The 20,000-nt window shown below is 38.1% G+C and overlaps 1 protein-coding gene across 1 annotated transcript in view; it reads left to right on the top strand.

Moving 5' to 3' along the window:
• Positions 1–20,000, top strand: part of LOC115226756 (metalloprotease TIKI1) — a 112,752-nt gene that overhangs the window by 48,859 nt on the left and 43,893 nt on the right. The window contains exon 3 of the mRNA XM_029797777.2: positions 8,269–8,590. Within this exon, the coding sequence (XP_029653637.1) occupies positions 8,269–8,590 (322 nt within the window). The remainder of the gene's footprint in view (positions 1–8,268; positions 8,591–20,000) is intronic.

The following is a 20,000-nucleotide window of genomic DNA, read 5'->3' as shown; positions in this document are numbered from 1 at the left end:
ATAATATATATATATATATATATATATATATATATATATATATTATATATATATATGTATGTATATATCTTGTACTGCCTTAGTTATTGGAGTGCAGCCATGCTGGAGCACCACCCTGTAATGTTAATTTGACTAATCATCCACCTCCTCTCAGAGATACTATTTTAAGCTTGGTATTTACTTTGTTGATCTCAGTTGCTGAACTGCTAAGTCATGGTTGCATAAACAAACCAACATCAGTTTTTAAGAGTTGGCTGTGTGTGTGCGGGGGGGGGGGAGCAAACACAAACACACGCACACTACTACCCCCATGTTTTGTGTGTGTGTGTGTGTGTGCATGTGTGTGTGTGTGCATGTGTGTGTGTGAGAGAGAGAGAGAGGGAGTAATATATATAACAAGCTTCAACATAGTTTCCACCCACCAAAATTACTCACAAGTCGTTGCTCAAATCCAGATCAAAGTAGAATGTTCTTGTCCAAATGCCCTGTTGTGGGATTGAACCTGAAGCCAAGTGGTTGAGAAGCAAGTTTCTTATCACACACACACACACACACGTCTGCACCTATGAATGCTTCCTCAACAATCAGAGTTTATTCACAAATCCCAAAGAATCTTCTTTATATTATTAGACGGAAACTGAAAGAAGCCTGTCGTATATATATATATATGTATGTTGTGTTGTTTGTCTGTGTTTGTCCCCAGCATAGCATTGCTTGACAACCGATGCTGGTGTGTTTACGTCCGTCACTTAGCGGTTCGGCAAAAGAGACCGATAGAATAAGTACTGGGCTTACAAAGAATAAGTTCCGGGGTCGATTTGCTCGACTAAAGGCGGTACTCCAGCATGGCCGCAGTCAAATGACTGAAACAAGTAAAAGAATAAGAAACACTTTGGCCCCTTTCAGGGGCAATGACATTCTCCTTGTTTCTGGGACATCTTTCCTTTATTCTCACAACAATGCTTCCAGGACACCCATCCCTTCTGATGGCAGTTTCTGTTACCTAGGTGATATCATTAAAAGCCGTTTAATTAGGAAACAGGAGCTGCCAACTTCTTCAAGAGGACCTTTGAAAGGCTCTCCCTCTTTCCCTCTCTTCACTCACAACAAAACTGCAACAGTGTTTCTCCTTCGTGCCAACGTGTCCTGTCTCTCAGACTGCTTGGAGTTCCACTTGGGCACCCATAGTTTTACCCTGGGCACACTATACTCTTTACTCTTTTACTTGTTTCAGTCATTTGACTGTGGCCATGCTGAAGCACCACCTTTAGTCGAGCAAATCGACCCCAGGACTTGTTCTTTGTAAGCCTAGTACTTATTCTATCAGTCTCTTTTGCTGAACCGCTAAATTACGGGGACGTAAACACACCACCATCGGTTATCAAGCGATGTTGCGGGGGACAAACACAGACACACAAATACACACACACACACACCCATATAAATATATATATACATATACATATATATGATGGGCTTCTTTCAGTTTCCGTCTACCAAATCCACTCACAAGGCTTTGGTTGGCCTGAGGCTATAGTAGAAGACACTTGCCCAAAGTGCCATGCAGTGGGACTGAACCTGGAACCATGTGGTTGGGAAGCAAGCTACTTACCACACAGCCACTCCTGCACCTATATGTAAAAAAAAAAAGGTAAAGCTACCTTCTTGAGTGATGCTGACTCACAAGGGTTGGTTTCTTGGTTTCCATGATGTATATATTTTCACCTGGATGGGACGCCAGTCCCTGGCAGGATTACTCACTTTTACCATCTTAACCCTTTTGTTACCATATTTATTTTGAGATGCTCTGTGCTTCTTTCAATTAATTTTAAATATAACAAAGAATTTAGTAAAATAATGTGGGTCCCCGATTTATCTTTTTGTGTCCATGGAACCCACAAAAATCTAATAGGGATCCCGGTTGAGAACCAGTACTCCGTAAGAATCAGATCATCGCTATGAAGGAATTCTGCAAACAGTCTGTCAGAACTCATCTGTTATGAACCTGGAGGACATTAGTAAAGAGAAGCAAGGCTGGTGTCTGGATGCTGGTTCCCGGAACAGATGATGCTCAGATGCGACCAAATAAGGAGGACAGGGATGCTGATCAACCCGTTCAAAGCCACAGTCATGCACAGCAGCCATTGCGACTGGAAACTTCTTGCTACACAGCAACACCTGCACCCATATGTGTACAAACGCACACACACACACACATATATAAACATATATACACACATATATATGCATGTGTATAATATATATATATATACACACACATCCCCTCTTCTCCCCCTCCCCCTCTTCTCCTCACTACACCACATGACTTTACACATCACATCACAATGATTGTCCATACTAATACACACACCAACTAATACATACTAATACGTACTAATACATACTAGTTACTACATACATACACCCACCCTATACATACACACGTCCAGACCCCGCATACGCACTTATACTATCTCTCATACACACACACACACACACTTATACATACCAATACGTACTAATACATACTAAGACATACTAGTACATATACACCAACCCCATACATACGCACGTCCAGACCAATCCTACGCACTAATACTCTCTCATACACACACCACACAAACACACACACACACTATACATACTAATACATACACCAACCCTATACATACACACATCCAGACCCCTCCTACGCACTATTAGCTGGTCCCTCAACCCGTTATCAACCTATTATCTCCCCTTATTTCGCTCTCGCGTACATGTTTGATCTTTGACCTCCTGGCCGCCGAAATCAGATCGCCATGTTGATTCGTTAGCTACTGCACGCATTTTTTTCTCTCCTTCTTTCTGTGTTTTTCTCTCTCTGTGTATCTTTCTGTTGAAGAGCGTAGGCTCAAAACGTTAAAGACTTGTTTTATTTATATTTCCTGAGCGCCATACTATACAATTGTTCGTTTGTTTTCCACCTGCCTTCGTATTTTTGTTATTTCATAAAGCTTCCCGTTATATATATACACACATGCATATATATATATATACACACAATGCATAATATATATTATATACATATACATATGCATCTACATACACATACCATATAATTATATATATATATATTATATATATATATATAATATATAATTTATTTTGTAATGAGATAAAAAAAAACCAAGGCTGTGAAGATTTAGAACATTTAAATAGGTCTTACAGCTGTTTCCAGGATATATATTATATCTCTTCATCGGAGACGGTGTGAGAGAATGGTTAAGCAATAGTTAATTTAGATAAGATATAAAATAGAGAGTGAGGTGGAAGAAATAAAAGAAAATAGATGTGCGATATGTAGGGATATTGCATTTGTAGATCCATTTTTTTAAGGCAGAATGGTATATGTGTAAGATTCCATATATATATATATATATATACCATTCTACCTAAAAAATGCATCTACAAATTCAATATCCTCCACTGCACTCTCTGTTTTGTTTCCCATCTAAATTAATTATTACTTAACCATCTTCTCACACCCTCACTGATGAAGGGATATAATTAATAAATATCCTGGTAACAGCTGTGAGACCTATCTATAAGTGTTCTAATATCTACACTGCCTTGGTTTTTTTATCTCATTACACAAAAAATTAAAGTGCTTAATATAATGAGTAAGTAATTAATTATAGCAATGCAAAGTATTTAAGTTTCGATTAAGCATAATTCTGTTAATTATCCACTGAGATCATCAAGAATTGTGTATATTATTAATTATTAGTAATTTTTCAATTATCATATAATAATCTTAATTCCTATAAAAGGGTATAATATAAAGATAAATAGGCATCTAATTATCTAATCCATTATTTTCATTCTTTAGTTATCTAACGTAGTCATTAATAATTGTATATATTATTATTACTAATTATAATAATTTTTAATTATTATATACAAGGTTAATTCATTTATAAGAGATTATTACAATGAATAAATAGATATTTGGTTGTCTTTTCTGCATTTTTATTTTCTAATTACCCAGTGAGATGCTCGTTGGTTGTCTGTGTTCTAGAATATTCTTCAGTTATTATAAAATATGTTCAACTCCTATCAAAGGGTTAATTATATTAAATAAACAAATAAGTAATTAATTAATGCAACGTAAAGTATGTAAGTTTCTATAAAGCGTCACATAGAATTATTATGCATAGATTGATTCTTTAAGTTATCAATTAAGCATAACGAAGCATTCATTCTTGTCTGTTGTTTTTGTTTTTTAGATATCCAGTGACGTCATCAGTTTTAGGGGACAAACACTCGTTTTCTACATTAGGTTGTTTTTGTTTTTGTAGATTTATAATTGTGAAAAAATGTGGAATTAGTTTGGAATTTCATATTTTATTTTTATAAACGGTGCTGGTGGCACATAAGAGAACCATTCGAACATGGCCGTTGTCAGTGCCGCCCTGACTGGCTTCCATGCCGGTGGCACGTAAAAAGCACCATCCGATCGTGGCCGTTGCCTGCCTCGCCTGGTCCCCGTGCCGGTGGCACGTAAAAAGCACCATCCGACTGTGGCCGTTTGCCAGACTTGTCTGGCACCTGTGCAGGTGGCACGTAAAAAGCACCCACTACACTCATGGAGTGGTTGGCGTTAGGAAGGGCATCCAGCTGTAAAAACATTGCCAGATCAGACTGGGCCTGGTGCAGCCTTCTGGCTTCCCAGACCCCAGTTGCACCGTCCAACCCATGCCAGCATGGAAAGCGGACGCTAAACGATGATGATGATGATGATGAAACTAAATTAATTATTCAATGACGTCACTCTTGATTAAATGAATGAATGTCTCTCAAGTTAAATTTGGTTTGGTCTTTCCTTTTGTTAGTGTTTTTTAACAGCTAGAATTTTTTCAGATGTTGCTACACATCGCTGGTCACAATGCGCTTTGCATTGTTTTAGCCTTCAAGTGATGCCACCCCGCTAGCTAAGTGAGCAAGCCAACAGAAGAAAGAGTGAGAGAAAGTTGTGGCGAAAGAGTACAGCAGGGATCGCCACCACCCCCTGCCGGAGCCTCGTGGAGCTTTAGGTGTTTTTGCTCAATAAACTCTCACAACGCCTGGTCTGGGAATCGAAACCGTGATCCTCCGACCACGAGTTCGCTGCCCTGACAACGTGATAAAAGTCATTAATGTGATTTTCTCAATATATATATATATATATATATATATATATATATATAACTTTATATTATTGGAAAACCTATATGAAATTAGCTGAAGATTACTCGACATATTAAATCTGCTGTAATATTTACAGCTTTTAATAAAATGTTGTAGTATGAAACAATTGTACTAAATTACCGGATCCATTCTTGTTGCTTATTATTTTTTTATTATAATCACCCCACATATTTTTATGGGTAAAACCATACAAAATTCTGGTGCATCTAAATTAAGTACCATATTCATTTGAATCTAAATTGTTGCTGAACTTATATATATATATATATATATATGTATACATATATATATATATATATATATATGTATATCAATAGTTGTGTGTGCGTGTTTGTTTGTGCCTGTGTGTGTGTATGTGTGTGCGTGTTTGTGTATGTGCGAGTGTGTGTCTGTGTGTGTGTGTATCTGTGTGTCTGTGTCTGTATGTTTGTGTCCATATTTACATATACATTCACTGCACACACACACACACACACAAAGCTACAGAGAAAGAGGCGTGGCAAGGCATTAACTGTGTCTGAAAACAACAAGTGCCTGACCTAAAGTTCTCTCTTGGAAGTTTTGTGAGTGAGTGAGGCAGGGGGGGGCATAAACAGTCCCCAGGTTCCGCTCCACCACCACCACCCTCAATTCACTCACCCCCACAGCAGGTGCTTTGACTGTGAAGCCTAGGGTGCACAGACAAGACACCCTGTCTCCAGAGTGAGGCAGATAACTGTGCTGCAGGGTGGGGGTGGGGTGGAATTGTGGTGAGCTGGTTGATGGTTTTACCAAACACTCAGACACACAAACCACACCACTCCACCCCTCACCATCACCAACACTCTCTGTCCTTCCCTGATCTCCCCCACCCATCAGCCCACTGTCTCTCAAACTGATTGACATATAACTTCTATCTTGAGAAGCAAACCCTCCGCTCACTTTTCACCTCTGTTTCTGTAAGATACACCCAGCGTAACATATATATGTGTGTGTGTGTCTGTGTATATATACATATATATATATGTATGTATTTACTTTATTATAGACATGCATATATCTATCTATCTATCTATATATATATATATATATATATACTATATATATATATATTATATATATATATATATATAAAATGTGACCGCGTGTGTACTGTTGGCGATTTTTTTTCCCCCTGTCTTCCTTTCTCTGGATCTTTCCTTCTCCTATGTTTCCGACGAAGAGCTCCGCTCGAAACGTTAAACCCCCTTCCTTCTCCTGAGCGTCCAATAATACTATATTTGTTCACGTCCTCGCGTGTTGTTTTGTTTTGTGGCTTTCTTGTTTGGATTAACTATATATATATATATATACAATTGTATTATCTATATATATATATATATATCTATATATATACATACATACAGGTTTTGGTGATGCACACAGGAAATATAGCCCTCAGAACATGAGTAGATATTCTGTTTTTCTTTTACTTCTTTCAGTCACATGACTGCAGCCATGCTGGAGCACCCCCTTATATTTTCAAACAGATTATGTGTTGTATAGCCAGCTGGAGACTAAATAACAGTAACAATCATCCTAACCAGGACTGCCACATTATGTTGGCAAATAATCTTTACTCTAGAGTACTGTTACTGAATAATAATTTTCCCATTAATCCCAGTGTACAACTGGTACTAATTTTATCGATCCCCACCAAAAAGATGAAAGGAAAAGTCAACCTCAGCAAAATTTGAACTCAGAACATGAAGCCAGATGAAATTCCATCCAACTTTTTGCCCAGACTGATGACAGCCCTGCTGGTTCACTGTTTCCTTCGTTTCAAACTTTGGCACAAAGCCAGCAATTTCAAGGGAGCAGCTAAGTCGATTGCATCAAGCCCAGAGTTCAGGCAGTACAACCCTGAAAGGATGAGTTTGAACTCAAGAACGTGAAGACGGACGGAATGCTGACGCAAAGCAGCATTTTACCTGGCATCTTAACGATTCTTGCAGATTTACCACCTTGCTTCTGCTAAACATTAATAAAAAACAATCTATATATATATATAAATACGAATATTTACATATATATCATCATCATCATCACCATTGTCGTCGTCATTACTATCATCATCATCATCGCTATCTTCATCATCATCATCACCATCATCATCACCATCGTCATCATCATCAACACCATCACCATCATCGTCGTCATCATCATCCTCATCATCATCACCATCACCATCGTCGTCGTCATCATCATCATCACCATCATCATCATCGCTATCTTCATCCTCATCATCACCATCATCATCATCATCATCACCATCGTCGTCGTCGTCATCATCATCATCACTATCTTCATCATCATCCTCATCATCACTATCACCATCGTCATCATCATCACCATCATCATCATCATCACCATTGTCGTCGTCATCATCATCATGTATGCATAAGATGGGCTCTTTTCCTTCTGAGCTGAAAAATCCCCTCTGGACTCGACTTTGCTTCCCATCCTTTTGAGGGTTGAGGAAATATTTACTATTTGAGATTTGGGGGTTGACGTAATCGGTTATCTGCCTCTCCTTAAAATTGCTTCCCATGGCCTGAAATCAGAAGCCATTAATATGATCCTCATCATCATCATCATCATTACCCTCATCATCATTATTATCGCGATTATTATTATTATGATTATTATCATTGTTATTATTATTATTGTTGTTGTTATTATTAAGGTGGCAAGCTGGCAGAATCGTTAGCACACTGGACAAAACACTTAGCATCATTTCATCTGTCTTTACATTCTGAGTTCAAATTCTACCAAGGTCGACTTTGCCTTTTATCCTTCTAGGGTCAATTAAATAAGGACCAGCTGAGGTTGCCTTTACCTTTCATCCTTTCAAGATCGATAAAATATGTAACAGTTGAGCACTGAGGGATGGGGGGGGGCAGTGATGTAATTATCTTACCAGTTCCTCAAAATTGCTGGCCTTGTGCTAAATTTTTAAATTATCATTGTTGTTGTTGTTGTTGTTATGTATTCATTTATTGATTTGTTTGTTACTTCCAGGTGTTATTTGCCCTGAACCAAACTCTGCGTCAACATGAGACTTACCGCAAGAACAAGGTCGCCATGCCCTACACCACTGACCACTTGGTGCAGCAGTATAACTGCGGTGACCTCAACTCCATCATATTCAACCAGGACACGTCGCAGTTCCCCAGCCTGGTCAATGCATCTTTGCCTCCGCATGAGCTGCAAACAGCCAAGACCATCGACAGCTACTTCCGCAATGAGCTCATACACAAACGGAACGAGAGGATGGCCACACGGGTGGTCGATTTAATACAGACGCACCCGAAACAGAGTTTCTTCTTTGCCTTTGGTGCAGGTAAGGTTTTTGAAGTTTTCTACAGACTGTGGCACCCCCTACCATACCTGTTGTCTACCCCTATTCACAATGGGGACATCTTGTTACACAACACCAACCATGCACCACTCTCTGTGGCTTTATCACTTCCATCCCTCTCTCTGTCTTCCTCTCTTTCTTCCTCTCTTTTCCCCCTTTTTCTCTTTGTCTCACTCTTATTGCTGTCCCCTTTGTACCAGTAATTCAAAACATTCCAACTTACACACACACACACACACACTCAAAGTTATACACTGATGCATGTTCACACACATGTTCAAGCACACACGCAAATATGCAAACACATACACACACTCACATGCATACATAGTCACACACTCCTGCACACTCATACCAACACACACATGCACAAACACACACAAATACTCCAACAAACAAACTCACAGTCACACACTCACACATGCTCATGCACACACATACAAATACACAGACATATAACAAACACACACACTCATAGACACACACACACTGTAAGTCATTGACTCTGTCTGAGAATTTCATTAAAGGCACACCTTTGTCTGAGGAATACTCAGACAAAAGGTGTGCTTTTAATGAAATGTACACAAGATAAAATGTATTTGTAACTGACAGCTGCAATCCATTCCTGATAAAGCCCAAGATAATTTAAAAGAAGAAACAGTACCAGTGTCTATGGAATACTCAACCAATTAGAAATTAATATCAAAAATATTTGGTTGTCTAATTGTGAGACTAGATTCCTCCACAAAACTAACAGCTGGCAAGATGGGATAAATGGATGGTTGACAGGAAACCAAAGGTACCGGAACTTCGAATGTGACAGACACTGAGGAGCACTCAGCCCTTGCTAAAGAAGTCTTTCTTGTGGTTGGGTTCAGACATAAATGTATCTAGGACTACATTATCTAATGTGACTATACATGCTGTTAGTGTTTAGCCCTAGGTCAGTTCTGATCCAATGGACCTATGATGAAAAATTTTTCAGTCATGATCATTTCATCCTTTATTCAGACATAAATGTATCTAGGACTACATTATCTAATGTGACTATACATGCTGTTGGTGTTTAGCCCCAGGTCAGTCCTGATTCAGAAGACCTATGATCAAAGATGTTCCAGCAATGACCATCCTATCTTTTATTCAGACACAGTATATCTAGGACTACACTGTCTTGTTGTTTAGCCCTAGGCCAGTCCTGATCCAACGGACCTATGATCAAATATGTCCCAGTCATTACTCTCCAATGTTTTATTCAGACATAAATGTATCTAGGACTACATTATCTTATGTGTCCTTGCCTGTTTAGCCCCAGGTCAGTCTTGATCCAACAGACCTATGATCAACGATGTCCCTGTCATGATAATTCCATATTTCATTCAGATACAATCTACCTAGGACAACATCACTAAATGTGCTCTCCATAACACAGTTGTTGGCTGCTATTTCTAGCAAATCCAGCATCCATGCAGCCTCCTCGATTAATCATTCAAAAGAGTTTTAATCTAATTTTGTTTTTGTTTTGAAAAGTTAAAAGGTCAGACCAGTCGATAGTAGCTCGTTAGTTATAGCTACACTGATGGATCAATCCTGGTTGAGGTCAGTGTGGTATATTTAGGGGTCAACACAGATTTGGGTGGGTGTTTTTTCCATCTTAACAACATTATGATAAATTTTATTTTACATCAGAAAGTCAGTTTTGTTTGGGTGTGTGTGTGTGTGTGTTTGTGCATGTATGTATATATATATGTGTGTGTACTTGTGTGTGTGTATGTATGTATGAATGTATGTATGCATGTGTGTGTGTTAATGTATGTGTGAGTATGTATGTATGAATGTATGTATGTATGTATGTATGAGTGTGTGTGTTAATGTATGTGTGTGTATGTGTGTATATATATGTATGTATGTATGAGTGTGTGTATTAATTGTGTGTGTATGTGTGTATGAATGTATGTATGAATGTATGTATGTATGTATGTATGTAAGTGTGTGTGTATGTATGTATGTATGTATGTATGTGTGTATGTATATATGTATGTAAGTATGTATGTATGCATTTTCTATGCATGTTTATATACATGTATATATATGTATATATCTATACATGTGTGTGTGTGTGTATATATATATATATATACACACACACACACATATATATGAATGTATGCATTTCTATAAATATGTGTGTGTGTGTGTGTGTGTGTGTGAATGTTGTGTGTCTGCCTGGGGTCATTGATCAGGCAATAAAGAATCCAGATGAATCAATGATCAAACAGACCATGGGGATGGGTGCGTTTCTGGTGGCGGGGAGGACGCTGGTGGTAGCAATGGACAATGGTAATGATTATGATGATGATGATGCTGGTGATTGTATACATAGACATGAAGACAGAAATATATCACAACAGTGGGTGAGATGATGGTTGTGGTGGCGGAAGGCTTGGGCTGAGTTATTTAGGTCTTGTTCTTCTAGTGGTAGTAGTAGTAGCAGTAGTAGCAGCAGCAGCCACAGCCCTGTTGGTTTTGGTGGTAGTAGTAGTAGTAGTAGTAGTACCACCACCACCACCACCACCACCACCACCACCACCATCACCATCATCATCATCATCATCATCATCATCATTATTATTATTATTATTATTATTATTATTGGTGAGCTGGCAGGATTGTTAGCACACTGGCCAAAATGCTTCATGACATTTCACTCATCCTTATGTTCTGAGTTCAAATTCCGCTGAGGTTGACTTTGCCTTTCATCCTTTTAGTGGTCAATAAATTTAGTACCAGTGAAACTCTAGGGTTGATGTAATTGACTTAATCCCTTCCTCCAAAAGTCTGCCCATGAGACAAAATTTGAAACCATTACTACTACTACTACTACTACTACTACTACTACTACTACTATTACTACTGCTACTACTACTACCAAAGGCGGCAAGCTGGCATGATTATTAGCACACTGGATGAAATGCTCAGTGGCAGTTTGTCTGCTGCTACATTCTGGTAAAAATAAATTTCATGTCCATGATTACCATGCAAAACTACATTAATACAACAAATACGAAATCAATTGGAATAAAATTGAAGAAATTGAGAAGTAGCAGCCAAACAGAACATTGACTGTTATTTTCAGCAAATTGAATGGCCATAAAGCGATTCCCATGTTGTTGCTGCTGCTGTTGCTGTTTAGCTACAGGTACTCTATTACCCGGGTACTGATACACATATATACAGATACTTAGACACACACATATACACAGAAGCATAGAAAGAGAGAGAGGTAGGTGGGTGTGTGTGAAGGAAATAAACAGACAGATAGAGGCAGTTCCCCCCTCTTGCTGGGGGTAAGGTTGAAAGGGGCAGTTGGGGGGTGGGGTGCCGAGGAGGAAGTCCCTATCACTTCCCTGTAATTCCCTCACCAGAGATTCAAAGTACAATAGAAGGGGGTGCGGGGTGGAGGTGCGGGGTGCAGGGTGGGTGAGAAAGAAAACCTTTTTATCAAACACATGGCCTTCATAGGACCCATTAGAGGATCCCTTACATCTCTCTGGGTATGGGCAGGGTTGTGGGTGCGGGTGCGGTGGGGGAGAGGGTAGTGCATGGGTATGGTGAGGCTGGGTAGGCGGGGGGGGGACCCTTCCTTTCTCTTTGGGTGAAGAATGAGGCAGGTGGTGAGCCCCTTCACTTTTTCTTTCTCTCTCTCTCTCTCTGTCACTCTCTATCTCTCACTGTCTCTCTTCCTATCTCTCCCTTCTGTTTCTCCTCCACCTCTCTCCCTTCCTCCCTCTCTCTATATCTCTCTCTCTTTGTCTCTCTCTTCCTTTCTTCCTCTTCCTCCTCTCTCTCTCCTCCCCCTTCCTCTCTCTTGGTATTGTTATCATGTCCTAGATGTGTGTGTGTGTGTGTTTAGGTAATGTGCATTTGTGTTTCATATGTGTGTGTATGTGTCAGTATGTATGTATATATATATACATGGGAGTGCATGTGTGTAAATATGTCTACACACATACATGTGTGTGTGTGTGTGTATGTGTGTAGCATCTTGTGATCGTCATCTGACCATTATTCCAAACTGAACCTACTGACTCTCTGTTACCATGTATATAGGTGTGTGTGTGTGCATATAGGTGTGTGTGTGTGTGTGTGTGTGTATGTGTGAACATATGTGGAAGAGTTTTTCAGCTTTTAATGTGTGTGCACACATATATATATATGTGTGTGTATCTATGTATACCAATATCAATATCTATCCATCTCTCTCTCTCTATCTATCTATATACCTATATACCTATATATATATATATATATATCTATATGTATGAATATCTTATACATATATGCATATGTGTGCATGTGTGTGTGTATATATGTAGATATATATTTCTATTTATATATAAAGTATGCTCACACATAATTGGGTTCAAACAGAAACCTGCTGTGGTTAATTGGTTGGTTGAGTGGTGGTTGGTATGGGAGGATTTGAAATACCAGTTAATATTTAACATAAATCCAAAGAGGGCGCTGGTTGCTTCTCTGGCCAAAGGTTGTATTGTGTTACACAGTGTGACATAGAATATATTGATTGGTTGAGTGTTGTGTTACACAGTGTGACATAGAAAATATTGATTGGTTGAGTGTCGTGTTACACAGTGTGACATAGAAAATATTGATTGGTTGAGTGTCGTGTTACACAGTGTGACATAGAAAATATTGATTGGTTGAGTGTTGTGTTACACAGTGTGACATAGAAAAGATTGATTGGTTGAGTGTTGTGTTACACAGTGTGACATAGAAAATATTGATTGGTTGAGTGTTGTGTTACACAGTGTGACATAGAAAATATTGATTGGTTGAGTGTTGTGTTACACAGTGTGACATAGAAAAGATTGATTGGTTGAGTGTCGTGTTATACAGCGTGAAACATGTAGGACTTGGTTGAGTGATGCCTGGTTGGAAGAGTAACTTATTACATGTTGCTGTAGCATGGTCTTTACTCGACAAGTTTGGCCTCCTCTTCTTTCTGTTTGGAAGGGTTTATGTCACTTCTCAACAAAAGGGCCTGCAACTGATCATTGTACTACATCTTTGGTCCTGTGGCCAAGCAGTGACCATGTGTGGCTGGCCAGAGTGGGACATGAGATCAATCTATAACACAACCCTCACTCAAGGAGACACTGGGACATACGACGCAATGTAACTCGTTAGATTAGGGATTCTGTGTGTGTGAGAGAGGGGGGGTGGGGGCAGAAAGAGACAGAAAGACAAAGGGAGAGAGAGACAGAAAGAGATAGAGAGAGACAGGGAGAAAGAGAGAGGGGAGAGAGAGAGAGAGAGAGAGAGTGAAGGAATTCACCCACCACCTACCTCATTCTTCCCCTACGGAGGCAAAGTGGCTGAATAAAAGATGGTCAAATCTAGGTCAGCACTGACCTAGGGCTAAACAACAATGCCTAAAAACAAGGAAGGACACATTAGATAATGTAGTCCTAGATACACCATGCCTGAATGAAAGTTGGGATGGTCTCAGCTGGAGCATCTTTGATCATAGATCTGCTGCATCAGGAAAAACCAGGGGCTAAACAACAACATACAAGAGGAATACATTAGATAATGTAGTCCTAGATACACTATGCCTGTATAAAAGATGGGATGGTCATAGGCAGAACATCTTTGATTGACCTTGATCAGCACTGACCAGCGACTACATTAGACACACACGACACCCTATGGACTGATGTCACTCAGTCTCAACAATGTGTGCTCTCATTTTTTGAGGAAGTGAACAACCCACTCACTGAATGAGTTTGCATCATATAAAGATATATATATATATATATATGTATGTATATATATATGTACATATTAATACATATATGTATATTATATATATGTATACATACATATATATAAAAATATTTATATATATATGTATATATATATATAAATATATATACATATATTTATATATGTGTGTGTGTGTGTACACAGCTGACTAAGTGTTTATGTGTGGTTGTTTGTGCACATGCTAGTGACATCATCATGTTTTCTAACAGCAAGTGTGTATATGCTGTGCACTGAGTATACACACATATATATATATATACACACACACACACATTTGCATATATACATATATATATATAATTAAATCAAAATCATCATCATGATTATTGAATGTCCATTGTCCGTGCTTGTATGGGTTGGATGGTTTGACCAGGGCTGGCAAGCAGGAAGGTTGCACTAGACGCCAGTCTGATTTGGTATAGTTTTCTATGGCTGGGTGCCCTTCCAACCATTCCGAGAGTGTAATGGGTGCTTTTGTGTGACATCAATATCTGTCATAACTGAGAATTTGCTGGGCTTGATGGGTCTTCTTCACAAGCACAACATAATGCCAAGGGTCTACTGGATGGGACAGTTTGACCAGGGCTGGCAAGCTGGAGAGCTGACTCAGGCTCTGTTCTGATTTGGCAGGGTTTATACAGCTGGATGCCCTTTCCTAAGGCCAACCACTTTATGGAATGTGCTGCGTGCTTCTACATGGTCTCTCTCTCTCTCTCTCTCTCTCTCTCTCTCTCTCTCTCTCTCTCTCTCTCTCTCTCTCTCTCTCTCTCTCTCTCTCTCTCTCTCTCTCTCTTCATTCTGTAATCTAACATCACTTGGCACAAACTGCTCCCTTCTCTGTTGAAGGGTCTTGACTTGCAAGTTACGTGGTGACCCCATTGGTGCCGGTCCCACATAAAAAGCAACCAGTTCACACCCTGTAAAGTGGTTGGCTCTAGGAAGGCCCATGCAGCCACAGAAGTCAAACTGAAGCAGACAGTAGGACTTGGTAGAGTCCTCATGACTTGCCAGCTTCTGTTTGAAGATGATGTACGGATTTAGAAGCACAAATATGCAGACGAAAGCATCTGTAGGACCTCATTCATGAGTGCATGTTTATTTAAACACACCTGCATATACATAAATATGTTTTATATATATATATATATATATATGTGTGTGTGTGTGTGTGTGTATATGTATGTATATGTCTCTCTCTATCTCTCTCTGTATATATATATATATATAAAGTTAATCCAAACAAGAAAACACACACATATATATATATATATAACTAATGTAGGATAAAATTTTTTTCGGGAAAAAAATTTTATCAATGGCCAGCATATCCAAAAATACCTCTAAAGGTTAAATTTATAAATAATTTACAAAATGAGGGCAGAAGAAAAAAGTTTTTCTTCTGCCCTCATTTTGTATATATTATATATATATATATATATATATATATATATATATATATATATATATATATATATATATATGTGTTGTGTGTGTGTGTGTATGTATATCTAATGTAGCTGCAACAATAATGTGTTGGTACGATGTAACGTTTATACACACCCTCAACACACAAAAGTGCACGTATGGCTGTGTATGTTTACTTTCAGTGATCAGCACTTCTTTAAACAGCTGCCCTCATCCATACTCATCATACATCCGTGCAAGCGGAGCCATCTTTCTTGTAAACCACATCTGATTCCTCTTTTGCCCAGTTGGTTTTTCTCTCAGCACATTTATATTACATCACTCATGCACACTTACATTGCAACATGCAATGGTGCATATTTGTTGCATTTTTGTCCAGGTCTTCTCAAGCCTTCCAGTTGAGGCCCATCTTTCACTACAATGCTGTATTCCAGTTCTAATACAATACAATTTGCCCTTCAATATTCATATAATTTAACCCCCTGAGTGGCACCATCCAAACATAGCCAATGCCAGTGCCCCCAGAATGGCTCCCATGCCAGTGGCATATAAAAAGCACCCACTACACGCTCTGAGTGGTTGGCATTAGGAAGGGCATCAAGCTGTAGAAACCTTGCCAGATCAGATGCAGCCATCTGGTTCGCCAGTCCTCAGTCAAACCATCCAACCCATGCCAGCATGGAAAATGGATGTTAACAATGATGATGATGATGATATAGGTGCAGGCACAGGCATGGCTGTGTGGTAAGAAGCTTGCTTCCCAACTACATGGTTCTGGGTTCAGTCCCACTGCCTGGCACCTTGGGCAAGTGTCTTGTACTATAGCCTCTGTTTTCCATGCTGGCATGGGTTGGCCGGTTCGACCGGGGTCTGGGAAGCCAGGAGGCTGCACCAAGCCCCAATCTGATCTGGCAGTGTCTCTACAGCTGGATGCCCTTCCTAATGCCAACCACTCCGAGAGTGTAAGTGGGTGTTTTTATTACTATTATTATATATATATGTATGTATGTATGTATGTATATGTATATATTGTAGAAAAAATAGCCAACAACTGATGAAGGGTCATTCTTTATGTTGTTTGTTTTGTCTTTCGTTGTTTGAAAAAATTAGTTTATATTCCATTTACTCATACTTCGTATATTTTTGTTGTACAAGTTTCATGATGTCCTCTGCCCACATATGCATGTGACCTCGTCTGTATCACTAGCGATTTTTTTCTCCTGTCTTCCTTTCTCAGGATCTTTCCTTCTCCTATGTTTCCGACGAAGAGCTCCGCTCGAAACGTTAAACCCTCCTTCTTCCCTTCTTTCCTGAGCGTCCAATAATACTTTATTTGTTCCCCGTCCTCGCGTTGCTGTGTTTTCTTTTTTTGTGTTTTCTTGTTTGGATTAACTTTATATATATATATATATATATATATATATATATATATATATATATACGTAGAGATGCAAATATGTGCATATATGAATGTATATGGCATATATATATGTTATCATATGATTGGATATCATGCATCCTCTTCCTGGTAAGTTTTTATATATTTTTTCTAGTTTTCAGCTCAGAGCTGCGGCCATGCTGAGTGCCGCCGTTTTGTGCTACACTGTTATTACAAAGAATATATATATATATATAATAATATATATTATATGTAAGCATGTATAAGAAAACAAGCAAAAATGTTTTGTTTGTTTAGTTTCAGGGCAACGGAGAAGTAACATATTTATAATTATAGGTACACCCACACACACATTTATACTAATTATTTTTTGTGTATAAAGTCAGATATATATATGTGTGTACATATATATATATGTATATATATATGTGTGTATAGATATATATATAATAGGATATATCATCTCATTATCATCATCCTCATTTACGTCCGCTTCCATGCTAGCATGGGTTGGACGTTCAACTGGAGTCTGGGGACGCCGAAGGCTGCACCAGGCCAAATATATATATTTATATATATATATGTATATATATATGTGTGTATATATATTATGTGTATATATATATATTTTATTATATATATTTTATATAATATATGTATAGATATATGTCTGTATATATATATGTGTATATATATATATGTGTGTGTATATATATATATATATATATATATATATATAAACAAACGTTAGAGGATGATGATGATGATATATATATATATATACATCTATATCTATATCTATCTATATATATATATATTAAAGTACATATACACACACTCACGCAAGTATATATGTAGATATACAGATATAGATGCATAGAAACACACGCACACACCTGTATGTGTGTGTGGGGGGGGGTGCGTAAACATTAGCAATGTTTACCATTCCACCACGAAGCACCAAGAAGAAACAGCTGGCGGAGGAGAAAAAATGATATTTGAGGAAAAAATAATTGTTGGAAACTAAACAGATTTGCAGTATGTATCACATAGGCATAGGTACATATATATATATGTATATATATATATGTATATATGAAGCTATTTACACATATATGTGTGTGTAATCATGTTTATGTATATGTAACCATATACATATATATATATATATATATATATATATATATATACACACAGACACACACACATATGTATGTATATATTTATAGACAGAGTATATATGATTGTGTGTTTGTATATATGTATGTATCTATATATATATGTATATACTTATATATACGAGTGTGTGTATGTTTATTTTATATGTATATTATATATATATATATATATATATATATTCGTATATAGGTATGTATCGATATATTTGTAGATAGATGTACATATGCATGTGTATGTATATATATATATATATATTATATATATATATATATATGTGTGTATTATATATATATATATTATATATATATATATTATATAATATATATATATATATGTATTTATGTATGTATGTGTTGTGTGCATGTGTGTATATATATATATATAGATAGAGAGAGGAAGGGACGGAGGGGTGGGGTAGTTAGGCTGATAGATATTAATGTTTTTTCTTAACATTTCATTACAACAAATCCCATTTTTGCATTAATCCGATGGCTTACTCTAGACTCATGTATAGAGTAACAAATTCATTGAGAGTTGAGCAGAGCCAGACTTGGTGCTGGTGCCATGATTAATCAGACCGATTCTTGAAAAATATATATTTATTATACACATCTATATTTATTATACAAAGATATTAATCTTAAACAAGGTTATTATTGACAGGGACTTTACCAACCACATGGTTCCGGGTTCAGTCCCACTGCGTGGCACCTTGGGCAAGTGTCTTCTGCTATAGCCTCGGGCCGACCAAAGCCTTGTGAGTGGATTTGGTAGATGGAAACTGAAAGAAGCCCGTCGTATATATGTACATATATATGTATGTGTGTTTGTGTGTCTGTGTTTGTCCCCCTAGCATTGCTTGACAACCGATGCTGGTGTGTTTATGTCCCCATAACTTAGCGGTCGGCAAAAGAGACCGATGAAATAAGTACTGGGCTTACAAAGAATAAGTCCCGGGGTCGATTTGCTCGACTAAAGGCGGTGCTCCAGCATGGTCGCAGTCAAATGACTGAAACAAGTAAAGAGTAAAAGAGAGTAACTTGTAGGGACATGGTATTTCATTATGCAACTATAATCTACTGCAAAGTATTAGGTTGTCTGGAAAGTTCTGAGTTTTTTTTTAATAAGCAAAAACGGATATAAATAATTGACCTTTCAATAAATTTTATCATTAACACCATTTCGAGCATGGCCGTGGCCAGTACCGCCATACTGGCCCTCGTGCTGGTGGCACGTAAATTGCACCCACTACACTCACGGAGTGGTTGGCATTAGGAAGGGCATCCAACTGTAGAAATACTGCCAGATCAAGATTGGAGCCTGGTGCAGCCTTCTGGCTCGCCAGTCCTCAGTCAAAACGTCCAACCCAGGCTAGCATGGAAAGCAGATGTTAAACGATGATGATGATGATATATATAAACACTTACTGTGCTTGAGGAGACCTATTGAGTCAAGTACATCAACATCAAAAAATCAAATGGAAATTGTAGTTGTGATACCTGTGATGGTGGCACATAAAAAGAACCATCCGAACGTGGCCGTTGC

Source organism: Octopus sinensis, linkage group LG30, assembly GCF_006345805.1.
Source record: "Octopus sinensis linkage group LG30, ASM634580v1, whole genome shotgun sequence".
NCBI lineage: Eukaryota > Metazoa > Mollusca > Cephalopoda > Octopoda > Octopodidae > Octopus > Octopus sinensis.
Note: the sequence above shows the minus strand (reverse complement) of the source record. Positions and strands in the feature narration are given on the sequence as shown.